The sequence below is a fragment of the Neovison vison genome, chromosome X (genome assembly GCF_020171115.1).
Source record: "Neovison vison isolate M4711 chromosome X, ASM_NN_V1, whole genome shotgun sequence".
In the NCBI taxonomy this organism is placed as follows: domain Eukaryota; kingdom Metazoa; phylum Chordata; class Mammalia; order Carnivora; family Mustelidae; genus Neogale; species Neogale vison.
Window position 1 is genome coordinate 88,906,882 of NC_058105.1, and position 14,304 is coordinate 88,921,185.

General features: G+C 53.2%; 1 protein-coding gene across 1 annotated transcript; it reads right to left on the reverse strand.

Moving 5' to 3' along the window:
* Positions 1–49: 49 nt before the first annotated feature.
* On the reverse strand, positions 50–13,465 carry CCDC22 (coiled-coil domain containing 22). The gene is made up of 17 exons (XM_044235210.1): positions 13,254–13,465; positions 12,039–12,216; positions 6,565–6,697; positions 5,652–5,758; positions 5,446–5,512; positions 5,162–5,340; positions 3,633–3,827; positions 3,082–3,144; positions 2,877–2,996; positions 2,187–2,306; positions 1,984–2,100; positions 1,776–1,877; positions 1,585–1,692; positions 1,323–1,418; positions 1,020–1,079; positions 866–940; positions 50–421 (listed from the first exon to the last, which is right to left on the reverse strand). Exons 1-17 carry the CDS (start codon positions 13,301–13,303, stop codon positions 308–310), a joined length of 1,884 nt encoding a protein of 627 aa, XP_044091145.1. The 5' UTR covers positions 13,304–13,465; the 3' UTR covers positions 50–307.
* Between the last annotated feature and the right edge of the window lie 839 nt (positions 13,466–14,304).

Sequence of the window (14,304 nt, forward strand, 5' to 3'; positions counted from 1 at the left end):
ACCTCCCCGGCCTTGAACGCTATGTCCCCATCCAGGCCTCAGCTTAGACTGCAGACAGAGCCCCTTCTTTATTTGGGATCCAAGGTCCTAACTCCAGCACCCTCTCCAATAAATGGCAGCCAAGTTCCCATGCTCTGGATGATCACTCCAGATCAGGGTTGGGGTCAGGAGGGCGGGGGTCTGGGCCCAAGGCCACAGCAGGAGAAGCGCAGCCAACAGAGGGAATGGCTAGGGCAAGTGCTTGGCCAGTACCCCCAACATCCCAGCTCCCTGCCCCATGCCAGGAGCAGACCGGCGCTGCAGCTCCTCAGGTCTCCCGGACCCGCCCCAGGAGGCTCGCGTTCTCCTGGCGGAGGGCTCGGTAGTCCTCGCGGATCTTCTCCAGGTTGCTGAGGGTCTTTTTCCCCATCTCCGTCTCAATCTAAGGCAAGGCAAATCGCACGCCTTCAGTGTGTGGGGCCCCTGTCCCAGTTCCTGCTTGCCACCCGTCTCAATTAAGGCCACTTGAGGCCCTCCTTGCTCCTCCCACCCTCCTCCTGCAACAGCATGCTGTGCCCTAACGCAGGGCCTTTGCACGTGCCATCTGTTTGCCTAAAGTGTCATGTGCTAACGTGGCAGCATGAGCCACTACATACTCTGGCTGAAGCCTCTGCCAATGGCCAAGGGAAGCAGGTACAAGGCCCTTCCGGGTGGAAGCTGGGGGCCCTCTGGCCGCTGGCTGGTGCCAGGTCACACACACAGCTACTAAGGGGCAAGGCTGAGAGTCCAGCCATAGGCTATGTCTGCTCCCACAGCCTCTCTGGGCATAAGCCGAGGTACTGTCCACTGGCTTGCCTTGGTTTCCCTTCCTACCCCCGGGCCTCACCTGCTCCTCAAGGTCTCGAACTTCCCGCATGATTGTGCCCGTATCCTCAATGGTCTGGATGAGCTGGCTGCAGTTCTGGGGACGGCAAGAGCAGAAGGCTTGCACCCCCACCACACGCCACCCCAGCCAGCCCCCAACATCCTCCTCCACTCACCTCGTGCAAGGCAGCTAGATATTTGTATGCCTTCCGAACAGCGTCATCCTTCTTGGCATCCTGACCAGACAGAAGGGACCAGTGGGCTTCCCCCTCTTCCCCCACACATACCACCTCCAGGACCCCAAGTCCACCCTCTCCCACTCCCCTGACTTCCCCCTCCGTGGCTTACAGCAGGGCCCAAGCCGCAGTGTACCTACATGGCTCACACCAGGCGGAGGCCCAAGCTAGCCTGTGAGCAGACAGGCAGGCAGGAGCCTAGCACCCACTGTACCCCCTGACCCAGCCCAGCCAGGCCCGCACCTTGAACACAAGCTCATCTGTCACGGCAAATGTCCGGTCCAGCTTCCCAGACAGGGAGTTGATTTCCTTCTGAAGCTCCTTTGTGTCCGACAAGATCTGGCAGACAACAGGGCAGCCATGAGCCCACACTCACACCCAGACAGTGGCTAGAGAGCTCTGCCTTTCAGAGGGCGTGAAGTCCCTGTGTGGCCATGCTACATGCTTCTGCTCCTTGCACGTATCTGCCTATCGGCCCCAACCCTCCACAGCCACAGTGATGCACCTTAGTAATCTCTTCCTTCTGCTTCCGGATGTTGCCCACAATCTCCAGGATGCGCTGGGTATAGGCCAGTCGGGACACGTCTCTAGGCAGGGTCTCCAGCTCAGACACCTAGATAGGAACACAGCAGACGCTCTCCTGGGACCCAGTCCCCATCCACTCCAAGCCACTCAGGGCCCCCGCACGGGCCTTACCAGCTGCTTATAGACCTCCTCCTTCCTGCGGGCCTCTTCGGCAGCCGCTCGAACACTCTGGTGCAGCTCCTGGATCTCTGCCAGCCGTCGAGAAGATTCCAGCTGCCAGGGCCCCAGGGGCAGAGGGGCAGTGAGCACAGCACAAGGATGGCCCCCTAGGGAGGAACCAAACCCGCCCCACCCACAGCCCAGGGACCTGACAACCTACCTCTCTGCAATCCTGGAGCTTTCGGAGGTGGCGGTACTCAGCCAGGAGAGGGACCCGGTGCTTTTCCCACTGACCCGCCAAGTGGATGACCCGCTGGGCACTACTCTCTACCACGAGCTTCGGGTGATGGGAGGGGATCCGTGTCACACAGGCTGGACCCCTCCGCCTCCAGCCCTCCCTCCCAGCCCCGCTGCCAGCCCCACCTGCAGCTTGGCGAGGTTGGCAGCCCCATCAGGCAGCAGCTCCGCCGCCCGGCTCTTCAAGCGCAGGACCTGCTCACGCTCCGCCACGCTGAGCTCGCTCTGACGACGCTCTGCCTCTACCTGGCACCCCAAGACCCCCGCTGCTGTTGGTGGAGGAGCCCAGCCACACGTCACAGCCCTTTAGACCCCACCGAGCCTAACCACCCCCAGATGACAACACACCCCTCCACCCTCTAGCAGCCCCCTGACCCCTCCTGATGGTGACAGACACCCACAGGCCCCTCTGATCCCTCTGCCTTCACAAAGACCCCCGACCCCCTCCCCCTTCCCCGGAAGCCCTGACAAGGCCCACAAGCCCCTGCCCAGACAGACCCATCGCACCCTCACAGATGCTCACACCCCTCCTGATTCTCACAGACACCAACATATCCTGACTGAAGCCCACAGGTGCCCCTAACCCCCACAGCTCCAACGCCCCTGACCCTATGTCCCCCTCTCACCCCCACTGATTCTCCTGAACCCTCAAGAGCCCACAGGTCCCCGAGGTTGCCTCTGAACACTTCTGACATCAGCAGACCGCCACCAAGCCCTCTCAGCCCCTTTAAGTCCCTCTAGGCCCTTTAGGCCTGCCAGGATCCAACCCCAGGTGGGCAGCCCCTCCCCCACCCATCCCCCACCCCAATCCCCCACCTGCACGAGGTTGATTCCCAGGGTCTTCATGTTGGCTTCAACCTCTTCGATGTTGCGGTTCACTCCCTCCAGCTGTTCCCGAAGAGACTCCAGCTCCTGCTCTTGGGCTGCCCTCGTGTCCTAGGAGGGACAGGCCAGTGGGGGTGGGGTGTCAGGCCTGCTAGGCAGGGCAGGAGCCCAGAACCCCCTCCGCTGCTCCACTTACCTGTTCAGGCCGCTGGGAGGGGGCCAGCACATCGCACACCTGGGCTGCCTGGACCTCAGGCTCCTGGGGGAGTGAGACGAGGGTATCCTGGCTGTCAGAGAAGGCCCTGCCCCTCCCAGCCCAGCCTCAGCAGCCCCTCCGAGCGCCATACTCCTGTCCACTCAATGGCTGACGGCTGTCAGAGCAGGTTTATGGGACCCAGACACTCTGAGACCACAGGCTGGAGTTCTTGCTCATGAAGAAACTTTCCAGACCCCGATACAAGAAGGATGATGGCCCCTCTAGGTCAAGGAGTGAAGACATGTCCAAGGAAACCATCCAGGGAAGCTGGGGTTTGCACAAAGCACTCCTACACCCTGCCATGGTTTCCACCCCTCCCCCCTTTCTCCACGGAAGCTCTTGAGAAGCCAGGGGACCCCCAGCACACAGAGGGCACATCCAGTGGGCACACAGGAACCTGTGTTGATAAAGTGTGTCGTCTGCACAGACAGTGACCCTGCAAGCCTGCTTCGGCCCTGCCAGCCCGCCCGGGGCCACTCAGACCCACTCACCGGATGGAAGGTGAACTTCTCTGAGTGGGTGAAACGGGAGCCCTTGGGAGCACCAGTCCTGGCCCCTGCACCCCAGGCCTGCAGCAGCTCTCCCAGGTCTCGGGCTTGCGCGGGAGCCCCTGGTCGGCCCCAGGTCTGGCGGAGATGCTCAGCCAGGTGCTTCTGCAGCCGCTGTCGCTGGGCCCGTGTATCCTCCTGGACGCAGAAGGCAGCGCAGATGGGAGGCTGTCGAGGCCAGTTGAGCACCCAAGGTCCTGCCTCCTCCAGGGAGCCGCCTGACAAAGGGCTACCACCCAGTCGCCTCTCCCACCGAGGGGGCCCAGTCCTCCCCTCTCGGAACGCACCAGGTCTGGGAGGTCCCCAAGGACAGGGCTCTCCCCCCACCCCCGCCATGCTTCTCTCTACCCATTCGCTCCCCACACAGGAGGCAGCTGAGGGAACGGAGAGAGGCAGCAAATCAGCAGCCTCCAAATCAGAGGTTGATGGGGCAAGGCTACGTGGGGACAGAGCAGAGACAGAGTCAGAAAGAGAGAATGAACAGAAGCAGTTTCGAGACAACTGGGGAAATCTGATTACGAACGCAGTGACGGATGGTATTAAGGTGTTAATGTTATCAGGTGTGAAAATGACCCAGGGGTTACCTTAAAAAGTAGACACCCTTATGAGTTAAGAGATGTATACTTCAGTATGTACAGTCAAAATGGCATGTATACTGGGATTTGCCTTAAAATAATACTGAAAAAAAGAACAACTCGGGGAGAAAAGATGAAGAAAGACTGGTGAAAGGCTCATTATTGAAAGCAGATGAGGGGCACCTAGGATTCATTAGAATATTCTGTGTCTGAAAATGTCTACGAGTTTAAAAAAGATAAACATCCAAAAAAATAATTAATTAATTAAAAAGACAGAAGTCAAGATGGAAGAAATGGCAGTGGGGGACACAGGGGCAGGTGGAAAGTGAGTGCCAGAGGTGAACAGAAGGGAAGGGGAGAGACAGTCTGGAAAGGAGGAGACAGACAGAGGAGCAAGAACAGAGGGGCAGCAACACCACAGAACGAGAACGACAATGACCAGAAGAGCCAGCACAGAGACCTACGGATGGAAAAAATGAGCACGGGGGACAGTGTGGCAGAGACAGAGAAACGACAAGAGACTCGGGGGCAGGAAGAAGGTAATAGAAACAGGAGGGAAGGGGGCAAACCCTGACCTCTCTGGTTGCTAAGAACATGCCGGTTGTTCGGTGGAGCGTTAGCCTGAGGGGAAGGCACTATCACCCCCGCCCAAGTCTCAGAACTGGAAACCGAGGCTCTGGGGAGGGGAGAGGAGAGTGACTGGTCTGAGGTTCCCAGTCCTTCGGACGTCAGTGTTCTCTCAGGGGAAGAGCCAGTTAGGCGCATGCAGAGGGGAGGTGATGAGGGACCAAGTCGGGAAAGGAGGGCACAGAGGACCAGGGTATGCTGAGATGGGAGCAGTAGGAAGCAGCCATGAGCAGGGGCCTCGGAAGCAGGGAGCCGAGCTTCAGGCTGTACCTGGGTGGGGTGGCGGGGTGCTCGGTGGACCCAGTCCTCGTCTCCAGGGCGGTCCCGGCCCGTGTGCCGGCAGAGCTGGATGGCATGGCTTTCGAGGAGTGAGGCCACCCTCCCGGCAGGCTGGGGCACCTGGGTGGGGGCTGGTAGCAGCAGAGGACTCGCCTGGAACTCCCGGGGCTCTGGGGGCAGGAACAGAGTCCGCTAGCCCTCCCGCTGCGCCCAGGGCACCAGGCCTACCACGTCCATCCTTCTCCTGAGCCCCGTCCCCACAACCTCAGGCTTACCTCCTCTGGAACTCAACTCAGGCAGGACCAGCCTGGTGGTGTGGAAAGGTTTCTGGGAGGCAGAGCCCTGGGTGGGGAGAGCAGAATCAGAGCCTCCATGAGGAACTGTGGTGGGGGCCACTGGTGGGAGGGAGGCCAAACACCTGAGCGCCCAGATGGGGCCAAGGTGGGGACAGGCAACATCGATGGGAGTTGATGGGTCCCACCTGGAGGTGCTGTAGCTTGGGAGTGCGGAGGAGGGGTGGGACCCAGGGCAGGGCCAGCTGGTCCCGGATCTGGCTCCCGATGGCCCGGAGAAGGATAGCTGAGTCCCCTGTGGGAGAGTGGGGAAGGAGCATCCATCAGATGACAAGGCCATAACGGCAAAAATACAAACCCTGGGAAAGCAGCCATGGCTCCTGGACCCCCCTCCCCATAGATGCATATCTAGCTAGCTAGCCTTCTCACCCTCGGCCACTCAACAAGCAGTTACAGAGCACCTACTGTGTACCAGTCACTGTTCTAGACTCTTGGGATACTTCAGTGAACAAACTGAGAAGTACCCCTGCCCTCACAGAGCTGGTATGCTGGTAGAGGAGAACATGATTCAGGTCAAAAGTACAAGACAGAAAGCTGTCAGGTGATGATCTGAGAGGAGGGTAAATATCACTGAGAGGGACACGCAATTTTAAACAAGGCAGTCCAAGGAAGGCCTCCCTGAGGTGACACAAGAAAAGAGCCTCTAAAAAGTAAGAGGGTGAACCAGGAAGATATCTAGGGGAAAAATAATCTGGCAAATACAAAGGCCCCGAGGCAGGAGCACACCTGGAGGGTCAGAGAAGCACCAAGGAGGCTGGTGTGGCTGGAGTGGAGGGGAGGGGAGCGAGGAGGAGGAGAGGCTGAGGTCCCTCCCAGCACCAACTTCCCACCTGGGGCAGCCCAAGCCCAGGACCCTCTCCCCCTGCCCTGACTCCCCTCCCCCAGCCCCAATCCTCCCCTGCCCCCCCAGATCTCCCAAAGATACATCCCCCACCCCACCCCCAGTCAAACTTTTTACCACCTCCACCTCTCTCGGGCCCCTACGACACCCAGGAACACCATGCTGTCCTTCACCCCCACCATGCCCTGGGCAGACCATACCTGCAGGCTGATCTGCATCCTCGGAGGCATCAGAGGGCAGACGCTCAGCCAAGAAGAGAAGCAGGTCCCGGAGATCAGGCTCACTGGGGTAGAGGAAGTTCTGATAGCCAAGCTCCAAGGGATAGCCCAGGTCCTAGAGGTTGGGGAGGTAGCCTCTATCAGTCAGACAGGCAGAATTCCCCTGTCCCGGAAGCCCTGGGCCTGGACCACAAAGGCTCCCACTCTCTCACCAACCACCACCCTCTCAACTTCACCTTGGCTCCCCAAAGGCCTTCAGGCCTCTGCGGGGGACAGGGGTGGGAATCACAGAGTGATTATAGTCAATGCTACAGAGAGCAAGAAGTAAGAAAGGCTCTGGCCTTTCTAACTAGGACCCCAAATCCACATGTCACAGAAGAGAAGACAAGTATTTCTGAATCCCTGAAAAGAAACAAAAATTTTAAAGAATATAATTACCAAAGTCACAAAAGTGATGACAAGCTAGAAAAAAATGTATATGGAGTTCACATCACAAGCAAAGAGTAAATCTACCTAGTCTATAGTGTCTAAAATCAAACAAGCAGAAAAGACCAGCAATGCAAGAGAAAAGTCGGCGAAAGATAGGAAGAGGCAGTTCACAGAAAAAGAAATGAAAATGGCCCTTCAACCTAGGCAAATATGCCCAACCTTGCTGTAGACTGAAAGCACACAGAGAGATCTCACACACACACATCACTGATCCAGGACACCGCGACGATCCGTCCTCCGGGTGCATGCTGGGAGGGAGAGACCATCACTAGGGCAGCGTTCCTGCCCAAAACCTGAATCCGCTCATTAGAAAACACTCCAACCAACTCAAGGGGTAAGCCAGTCCAGGCAACAGCCAGCCTGGGCTCTTCAAAAACATTTGTCATTACAAAAGAAACATAGAAACAAAAACCAAGGAGGACTGTCCACTATGCAAGATTAGAGAAGTAACAGTGAAACAAAATGTAGGGTCCTTGATTAGATACATTCCCCAGTTAAAAACAAGACAAACAAATAAACAGCAACAAAGGACATTTTGGGGACAGCTGGGGAAATTCCACCAGGCACTGGATAGGAGATACTGTTGTTCTAATATATTACTATCAATTGTTAAATATATACTATCAATATTAAATTTCAGGGATTCGGCAAATGTCCTACTTAGGAGAGGTATGATGAAAATTGCAGGTGTGGGGGATCTTGCTGTCGGCCACTTTCAAATAGTTCGGCAAAGAAGTGTGTGTGTGTGTGTGTGTGTGTGTGTGTGTACAGAGAAAAGAATGGAGCACAAAGCTAACAAACGTTTGTCCAAGTACAAAGCTGGGGAGAAAAATGATACCGAGCTATCATTCCTCACCTACTGAAGGGGCACAAATCAGTGGGCCAGGCTATGGAGAAGCAGGTGCTCTCCCCAGCGCTGCTGGTGGGAAGGCAGAAATGAAACAAAGCCAGGTGAGGGCAACTGGGCAAAACTGGCCAAAAATAACATCTGCTTTTACTCTTCCACTTCGCTAAGCCTGCTTTGAGGAGCTGACCATGAAGCCATGCCCTGAACAATTCAAGAGGACAGATGCACAAGGTTCCTCTTTATGGCATTATTTGCAAAATACTGGAAATGTGCTAAATGTCTAAGCATTTAATACATTAAATGCTGCTTTGGGGGGGATTAAAAAAAAAGGTAAGAAGGAGAAAAGAGTCTTCCTCCTCTGTATGAAGAAGACTCTGATTATCTACCTTCTAATTCTTTTTTTTAGGATTTTATTTATTTAAAAAAATATATTTTATTTATGTATTTGACAGAGGGAGAGGGGGAGAAAGAGAGAGAGAGCACCAGCAGGCAGAACGGCAGGTAGAGGGAGAGGGAGAAGCAGGCTCTCTGCTGAGCAGGGAGCCTGACACAGGGCTCAATCCCAGGACCCAGGAATCAGGACTGAGCCACCCAAGTGCTCCCTCCCTTTTGATTCTTACAGTGCTATCAGACACTGCTTTCTTCTACCACTTCTGAGATATAGCATCTCCTCCTCCAGCACCCGTAAAAATGAATACCAGTGACGATGATAATGGTGGATACTGTGTCAAGCCCTCTCTATCTTCCATGCTTCGATTCCTTAAACCAAACGCGGGAATGGGTGGCTAGTCTTTATTTTCCCTTGTTTTACAGATTTCCCATAAATTAAAATGACCAACTCTATCACAGTGCTGTGATTTCCGAATTACCCTCAAAAGGCTGCGGGTTCACTGCCCTCACCTCCTCTTCCTCCGCGTGACAGACTTTATTAATTTACGACAGAGTGTGGATCCCTTAGGGAGCCTTTTCTCAACAGAACAGCCAAGGTAATGAAAAAAAAAATTTGCTAAAGAAGAAATACAAGGGGCACCTAGGTGGCTCAGTGGGTTAAAGCCTCTGCCTTCAGCTCAGGTCATGGTCCCAGGGTCCTGGGATAGAGCCCCGCATCGGACTCTCTGCTCAGCAGGGAGCCTGCTTCCTTCTTTCTCTCTGCCTGCCTCTCGGCCTACTTGTGATCTTTGTCTGTCAAGTAAATAAGTAAAATCTTTAAAAAGAAGAAGAAGAAATACAAATGGGCAAAACCCTGAAAAGGGAAGGGCTCTGCAAAGACACCTTGGGTGTTCCCAAATGACCTCAGGCAGACCCTTCTGATAGTGAGAAGAGGGCCTTTCTCCCTGGCTCCAAACCAGGAAGCAGATTTCTGGTTTTGCTTTTTGCCTTCCAGACTGCAGAGTATGCAGATGTGCTCCCTGAAGCAGAACAAGCAGGAAACGGAGCAGAATATGGAAGACCATGAAGAGGAAGGATACAATGTCCAATCGTAGTCAATACAATGCTCCAAGGGGATCTATCTGTGTGATACAAGGGTTTTTAGACTATTTCAGAGAAATAGGTTCTTGCCTTGCTTCGTGGCCCGTACATATCCTAGATGGTTACTAAGTTAGGTGGATGGGACTTTTGTTATGTGTCATGAATCATTGCTTACAACCAGAAACTGGGCAATCAAAATCTACTACAGCAAGAAAAAAGATAGAAAGGAGAAAGGAGGGGGGGAATAAGTATATTCACATTTGCTTATATCTGCATTAAAAAAACAAAAAACAAAAACCTATAAAGACACACAGAGACCAGTTAAAGTGAACGGTTTGGAGCGTGAGACTGCGAGATACCATGTTCCTTCCATCACACCCTGGAGATCTCTCTTACCCTTTCAGTGGTTAACCACCTTTTACCTAATTAACAGTTCTTTGTATTAAAATGTCCCTGCTCAAATTACGCCTGGGGTTTTGGTCCCCAGACTGGACCCTGACTAATAAAATGACCTACTCAAAACAAAAGTGACTTAGAGGGGTCCTGGGTGGCTCAGTGGATTAAAACCTCTGCCTTTGGCTCAGGTCCTGATTCCAGGATCCTGGGATCGAGCCCCCCACCGGGCTCCCTATAATGCGGGAAGCCTGCTTCTCCCTCTCCCACTCTCCCTGCTTGTGTTCCCTCTCTCGCTGTGTCTCTCTGTCAAATAAATAAATAAGACCTTTAAAAAAATAAAAAGGGACTTAGTGGCTTTGGTGTGAAAAGATTGGGAATGAAATCCAGCCCAGGCCACTGACTGGCTAAGGTCTCAGACCGATTACTGAACTGCCTGGAAGCTCAGTTTTCTAGCTGTAAAATGGGTTCCCTATGTGCCTGCTTTAAGAGCTCATAGGCCCCATCAGGGTTCTGCATGGGGCCTGAGAAACTGGCCCAGAAAGAAAGCTTGATTCTCTATCAGAATTGCCATTGGTCTGGAGCTCCACAGACTCTAAAAGTAGACTTCCCAGACTCAAATTAAATATTTGCCTCTGACCCACTGTGTGACCTCGGACAAATCACTTAAGTTCTCTGTACTCTACTTTCCTCCTCTTGAAAAAAAAAATAAGGGGGGGATACTGACAGTACCTACTTGAGAAAGTTGTCAGGAGAACAAAGGAATATCATACCATGTTAGCACAATGCCCAGCCCAGGGTAGACACTCAGAAAACATCCTTATTATCTGCCTATGTGTGTGGATTAGGTCACAACAGGAGGATTTATGTCAGAGGGTCACCGTCCCAAGAGTATGAAAACCACCGGTTTTCGAGCGACTTGACTTTGGGTTTTTTCTGACACCTGCAAAGAGTTGTGACTGATACAGAAACTCATTCCAGGAGTCAGGTGTGTGAAGTGACAGACACCAAAATATGGAGGTGGCGGAGTGGCAGAAAGTGCTGGGTGTGGGGCATGTGAAGAGGTGGACAGCAGAAGAACCTGAGAAGCCCTGGGAGCCAGGCAAACTTGAGAGCTAAGGGATGGGCAGAGCACCTTGGCCTCCTGGGAAGAGATAGAAACTGCATAAGCAAGGTCCAAATTCAAGAAACCTGACCACCCTGCCCCCAGGGCCGGGGAAGGGGGAGCTAAAGGAAATTTTCACTGTATTTACTCTACTCTCCCTCTGCCACCATATCCTAGGTCTGTTGGCCAAGTTCACGTTTGTCATGTAGCCAGAGGTGGCTAGAATGCAAGCCGCCAGATCAGGCCTCTCTCAGAACCATAACACCACTTACACAGAGCTCTAGCCCACTTTTTCTATATTCACTGAGTTTTACTCCTCCTAGCAACCCTAGGTGGGAGGTGCGACTCTCACACGGGTTTGACATGTGAGGAAATGGATCCAAAGAGGTTAAGAGACTGATCCTACATCACAGAGCGAGCAAGCCAAGAGAAATGACATTACTCAGACGGCCTAGGCATAGGAACTGGGCACAGATCTGTACTGGGGAGGTATGAGAGTTTCACCACAGGGCACTTAACCTGGGAGAGAAACAGGTTGGGAATTATTCTCAGGAGAGGCAGGGCCACGAGGGGGAATGCAGTAGAGACACAGTTCTACTTAACCAGGATACTTTCCTTCAGGTAACCCTCTGACCCCCAAACTCCCAAACAATCCTGCAGGAGCAGCCAGTCACAGTGTCCTACGGGGATGACCATGTGATCCATGTGAGGCCGATCAGTGCACATAGTGATTAATTTAGGAGAGAAAGCCTGTGACCCAAGTCAAGCCTTTTCCTGGAGCTTCTAAGTGGATACCATAGTGAGGTAAAATTCTAGCACTGCCTTAGTGGCGCTAAGCTTAAAATGTGGGAGCCAGGGCCAGCCCAGGCTCAAACTAGATCAACTCATATAATGCTCCTAATAACTCTACTTTTATCACCTCAGTTTCAGAAATAAGAAAACCGAGGCCCCGAAGGGTCAGGGTCACGCAGTTAGTAGTGAAGGTCTGAGCTACTCAGGCAGTTTGACCACAGAGCCAGCGTCCTTAACCACTAATGAATGCTCAGCCACAAGAGGAGGTGGCAGAGAGGAAAGCCGAGCATTTCAAAGGAGCTTGGGGACTTTGTGAAGGAGGAAGGAAGAGGCCGTGTGTACTGGGAGAAGGGCACTCACCATGCAGGCCTGAGCCAGGCTCATAGCCAGGCGGAACCGGGCAGACATGGCCAGAGGGAGCAGGGGGCTGAGGCCGGAGCCCACAGCAGGGTTGATGACGCGCAGGCAGCGGACCACAGCTTCTACAACCAATTCCGTGGTGAAGGCTCGTAGCGTCTGCACATCTGGAGGGACTGCCCTGAAAAAAAAAGAGGGCAGGCTGGAAGCAGGCCAGGCAAAAGGGATCAGGCTGGGCCCTGCTGCCTTATGGAAGCTTTAGTATTGGGGTGGGAGTGGGGCGGGGGAGGGATGGTCACAGTTCAGACAGGTCCTGGGTGTTGGTGACTTCAACTTCCATTTGGAAAACTAAGAACTGGGGAAGTCCTTAGGTCCTAATGGTGGACATAAGGGAGCTGAATTAAAAAAAAAAAAACTCAAATTGCCATATCCTTAAAAATCTCAAAGTTCTGGGGTCTGGGAAGGGCAAGGGACCCAGGTGGCATGCTCTCTGTGTTTCTGGATCCCCAATTATCATGCCCCTGCACGTCAGAGGCCCCTAGATATTGAGCTGCTAGGGTTTTAAGACTAGGTATCTCAGAGCTCAGGTTTGCAGGAGCTCCAAATGTCAGGGTCCCTAGATGTCAAGATCCCCGGATATCAAGACCTTCTAGTTTCAAGCAACCCAGAAATCAGGCTCCCTAGATGTTGGCGTCCTCGGTTCTTAGGGTCCTTGAATGCAGAAATCCTTGTGTGTCAGGGTGACTAAGTGTTGAGGCCGCCAGATTTTAAGGTCTGGGGATTTTAAAAGCCCAGGTATTGGGAAACAGGGTTTGAAGGTTCCCAAGTATCCAGTCCCAGGGTTTCTGAATTCCCTGGTTCTCAAGATGGCTTCGATTTTCTAAATACCAGGATCCCAGAGTATTGATGTCAAGAACTACATACTTCAGGATCCTGGGTGTTGAGGATCCAAGGTTTTAAGCTCTGGAGATGCCTGGGTCCTGGAATTTGGGGTTTACCAAGTGTTGGGGGCAAAGGGTTTGTTTGGGAGCTCCCTGCTGTCAGAGTGCGTGCATGAGTGTGTGTGTGTGTCTGTGTAAGGAGGGGGTGTCTTAGGGTCCTGGAAGTTGGAGCCCCAGATGTCAGGGTCTGGGGTTTTAAGGTTCCCGGGTGACTGGGTCCAGAGTTTTGGAGTCCCGGATGTGGGCATTCCGGGGTGGGCGGGGGCTGTGTCCTTACGTGCCGGCCTGGCGCAGGGAATGGATGAGGATTCGGTCCGCCTCCTCCATGGTGGAGCGGTGTTCGAGTCTGAAGTCGGGTCCAGGGCCGGGTCCGAGCAAGAGAGGCGCAGTTGAAACCCCGTTCCGCACTCGAGGTCCAAGGAGTGTCACAGGCTGCGCGGGGAGAGCCGGGATGTGTAGTTCGGAGGCCGAGTGTGGCGCACGCCGGATGCCTGGCGGCGTCCTGGTGCGAAGGTGCGACTGCAGGCTTGGGCGTGCAATGCCTGCTGGGAGTTGTAGTTCTTCCGCTTGCAGTCCGGTGGGTTCCTCCAAGGGGGGCAATTAAGTGTATTTTGAGCGCGTGAGCGAGCGAGCGAACGAGCGCGCGCACACCCCCGTGTGTGTGCGCCTGTCTATGCGCGTGAGCGCGCGCGCAATGGTAGAAAAGGGACCGGAGGGGAGAGAGGCTTCCTGACTCCTTCATTTAAGGCGGCATTCATCTTCCATATCATAAAAGTGTATAAGTTAAGGGCAAGGGCTTTAGCATAAAGCGGCTACGATGGCGTCTCAACTTTTTAGCTCACATGTTTAGCTCAACTAGCTAAAGGTGCAACCGTGGGCAGGTTATATAATTTGCCTGTGTCTTAGTTTCCTCATCTGTAAGGATTAAAACAATTTATGTAAAGCATTGCTAACTCTGTACCTGACACATAATACAGTAGGAAAGCGCTATGTAAATTGTAACCCCTAGTATTCATGTACTCCATAAATGCTTTCTTTTCATGTTATACATATGTGTACAGGCCAAGGAATAATTACAGAATAAACATTCATGTAACCACCATTCATTAGTGCTGTGTTTGTCAAAAATAAATCATGTTTGCATATATATGGGGCTCAGTTTCTGAACTCTATTCTGTTCCTAATTACTGTAGCTTTATAACATCCCTTAATATCTGATCTGGAATGTCCTCCCACTTTGTTCCTTCTCAAAGGATTTTGGCTTTTGTAGATCCTTTGTATATCGATATAAATTTTAGAATCAGATTGTCAAATTACAGGGAAAAATC

Excerpts from the sequence above, each read along its gene's own strand:
- CCDC22 (XM_044235210.1), bottom strand. The coding sequence starts at position 13,303 with ATGGAGGAGGCGGACCGAATCCTCATCCATTCCCTGCGCCAGGCCGGC. Across the intron at positions 12,217-13,253 it reads TCCCTGCGCCAGGCCGGCAC|GGCAGTCCCTCCAGATGTGC; the intron begins GTAAGGACACAG and ends TTTTTTTTTCAG. Across the intron at positions 1,693-1,775 it reads AGGAGGTCTATAAGCAGCTG|GTGTCTGAGCTGGAGACCCT; the intron begins GTAAGGCCCGTG and ends GTTCCTATCTAG.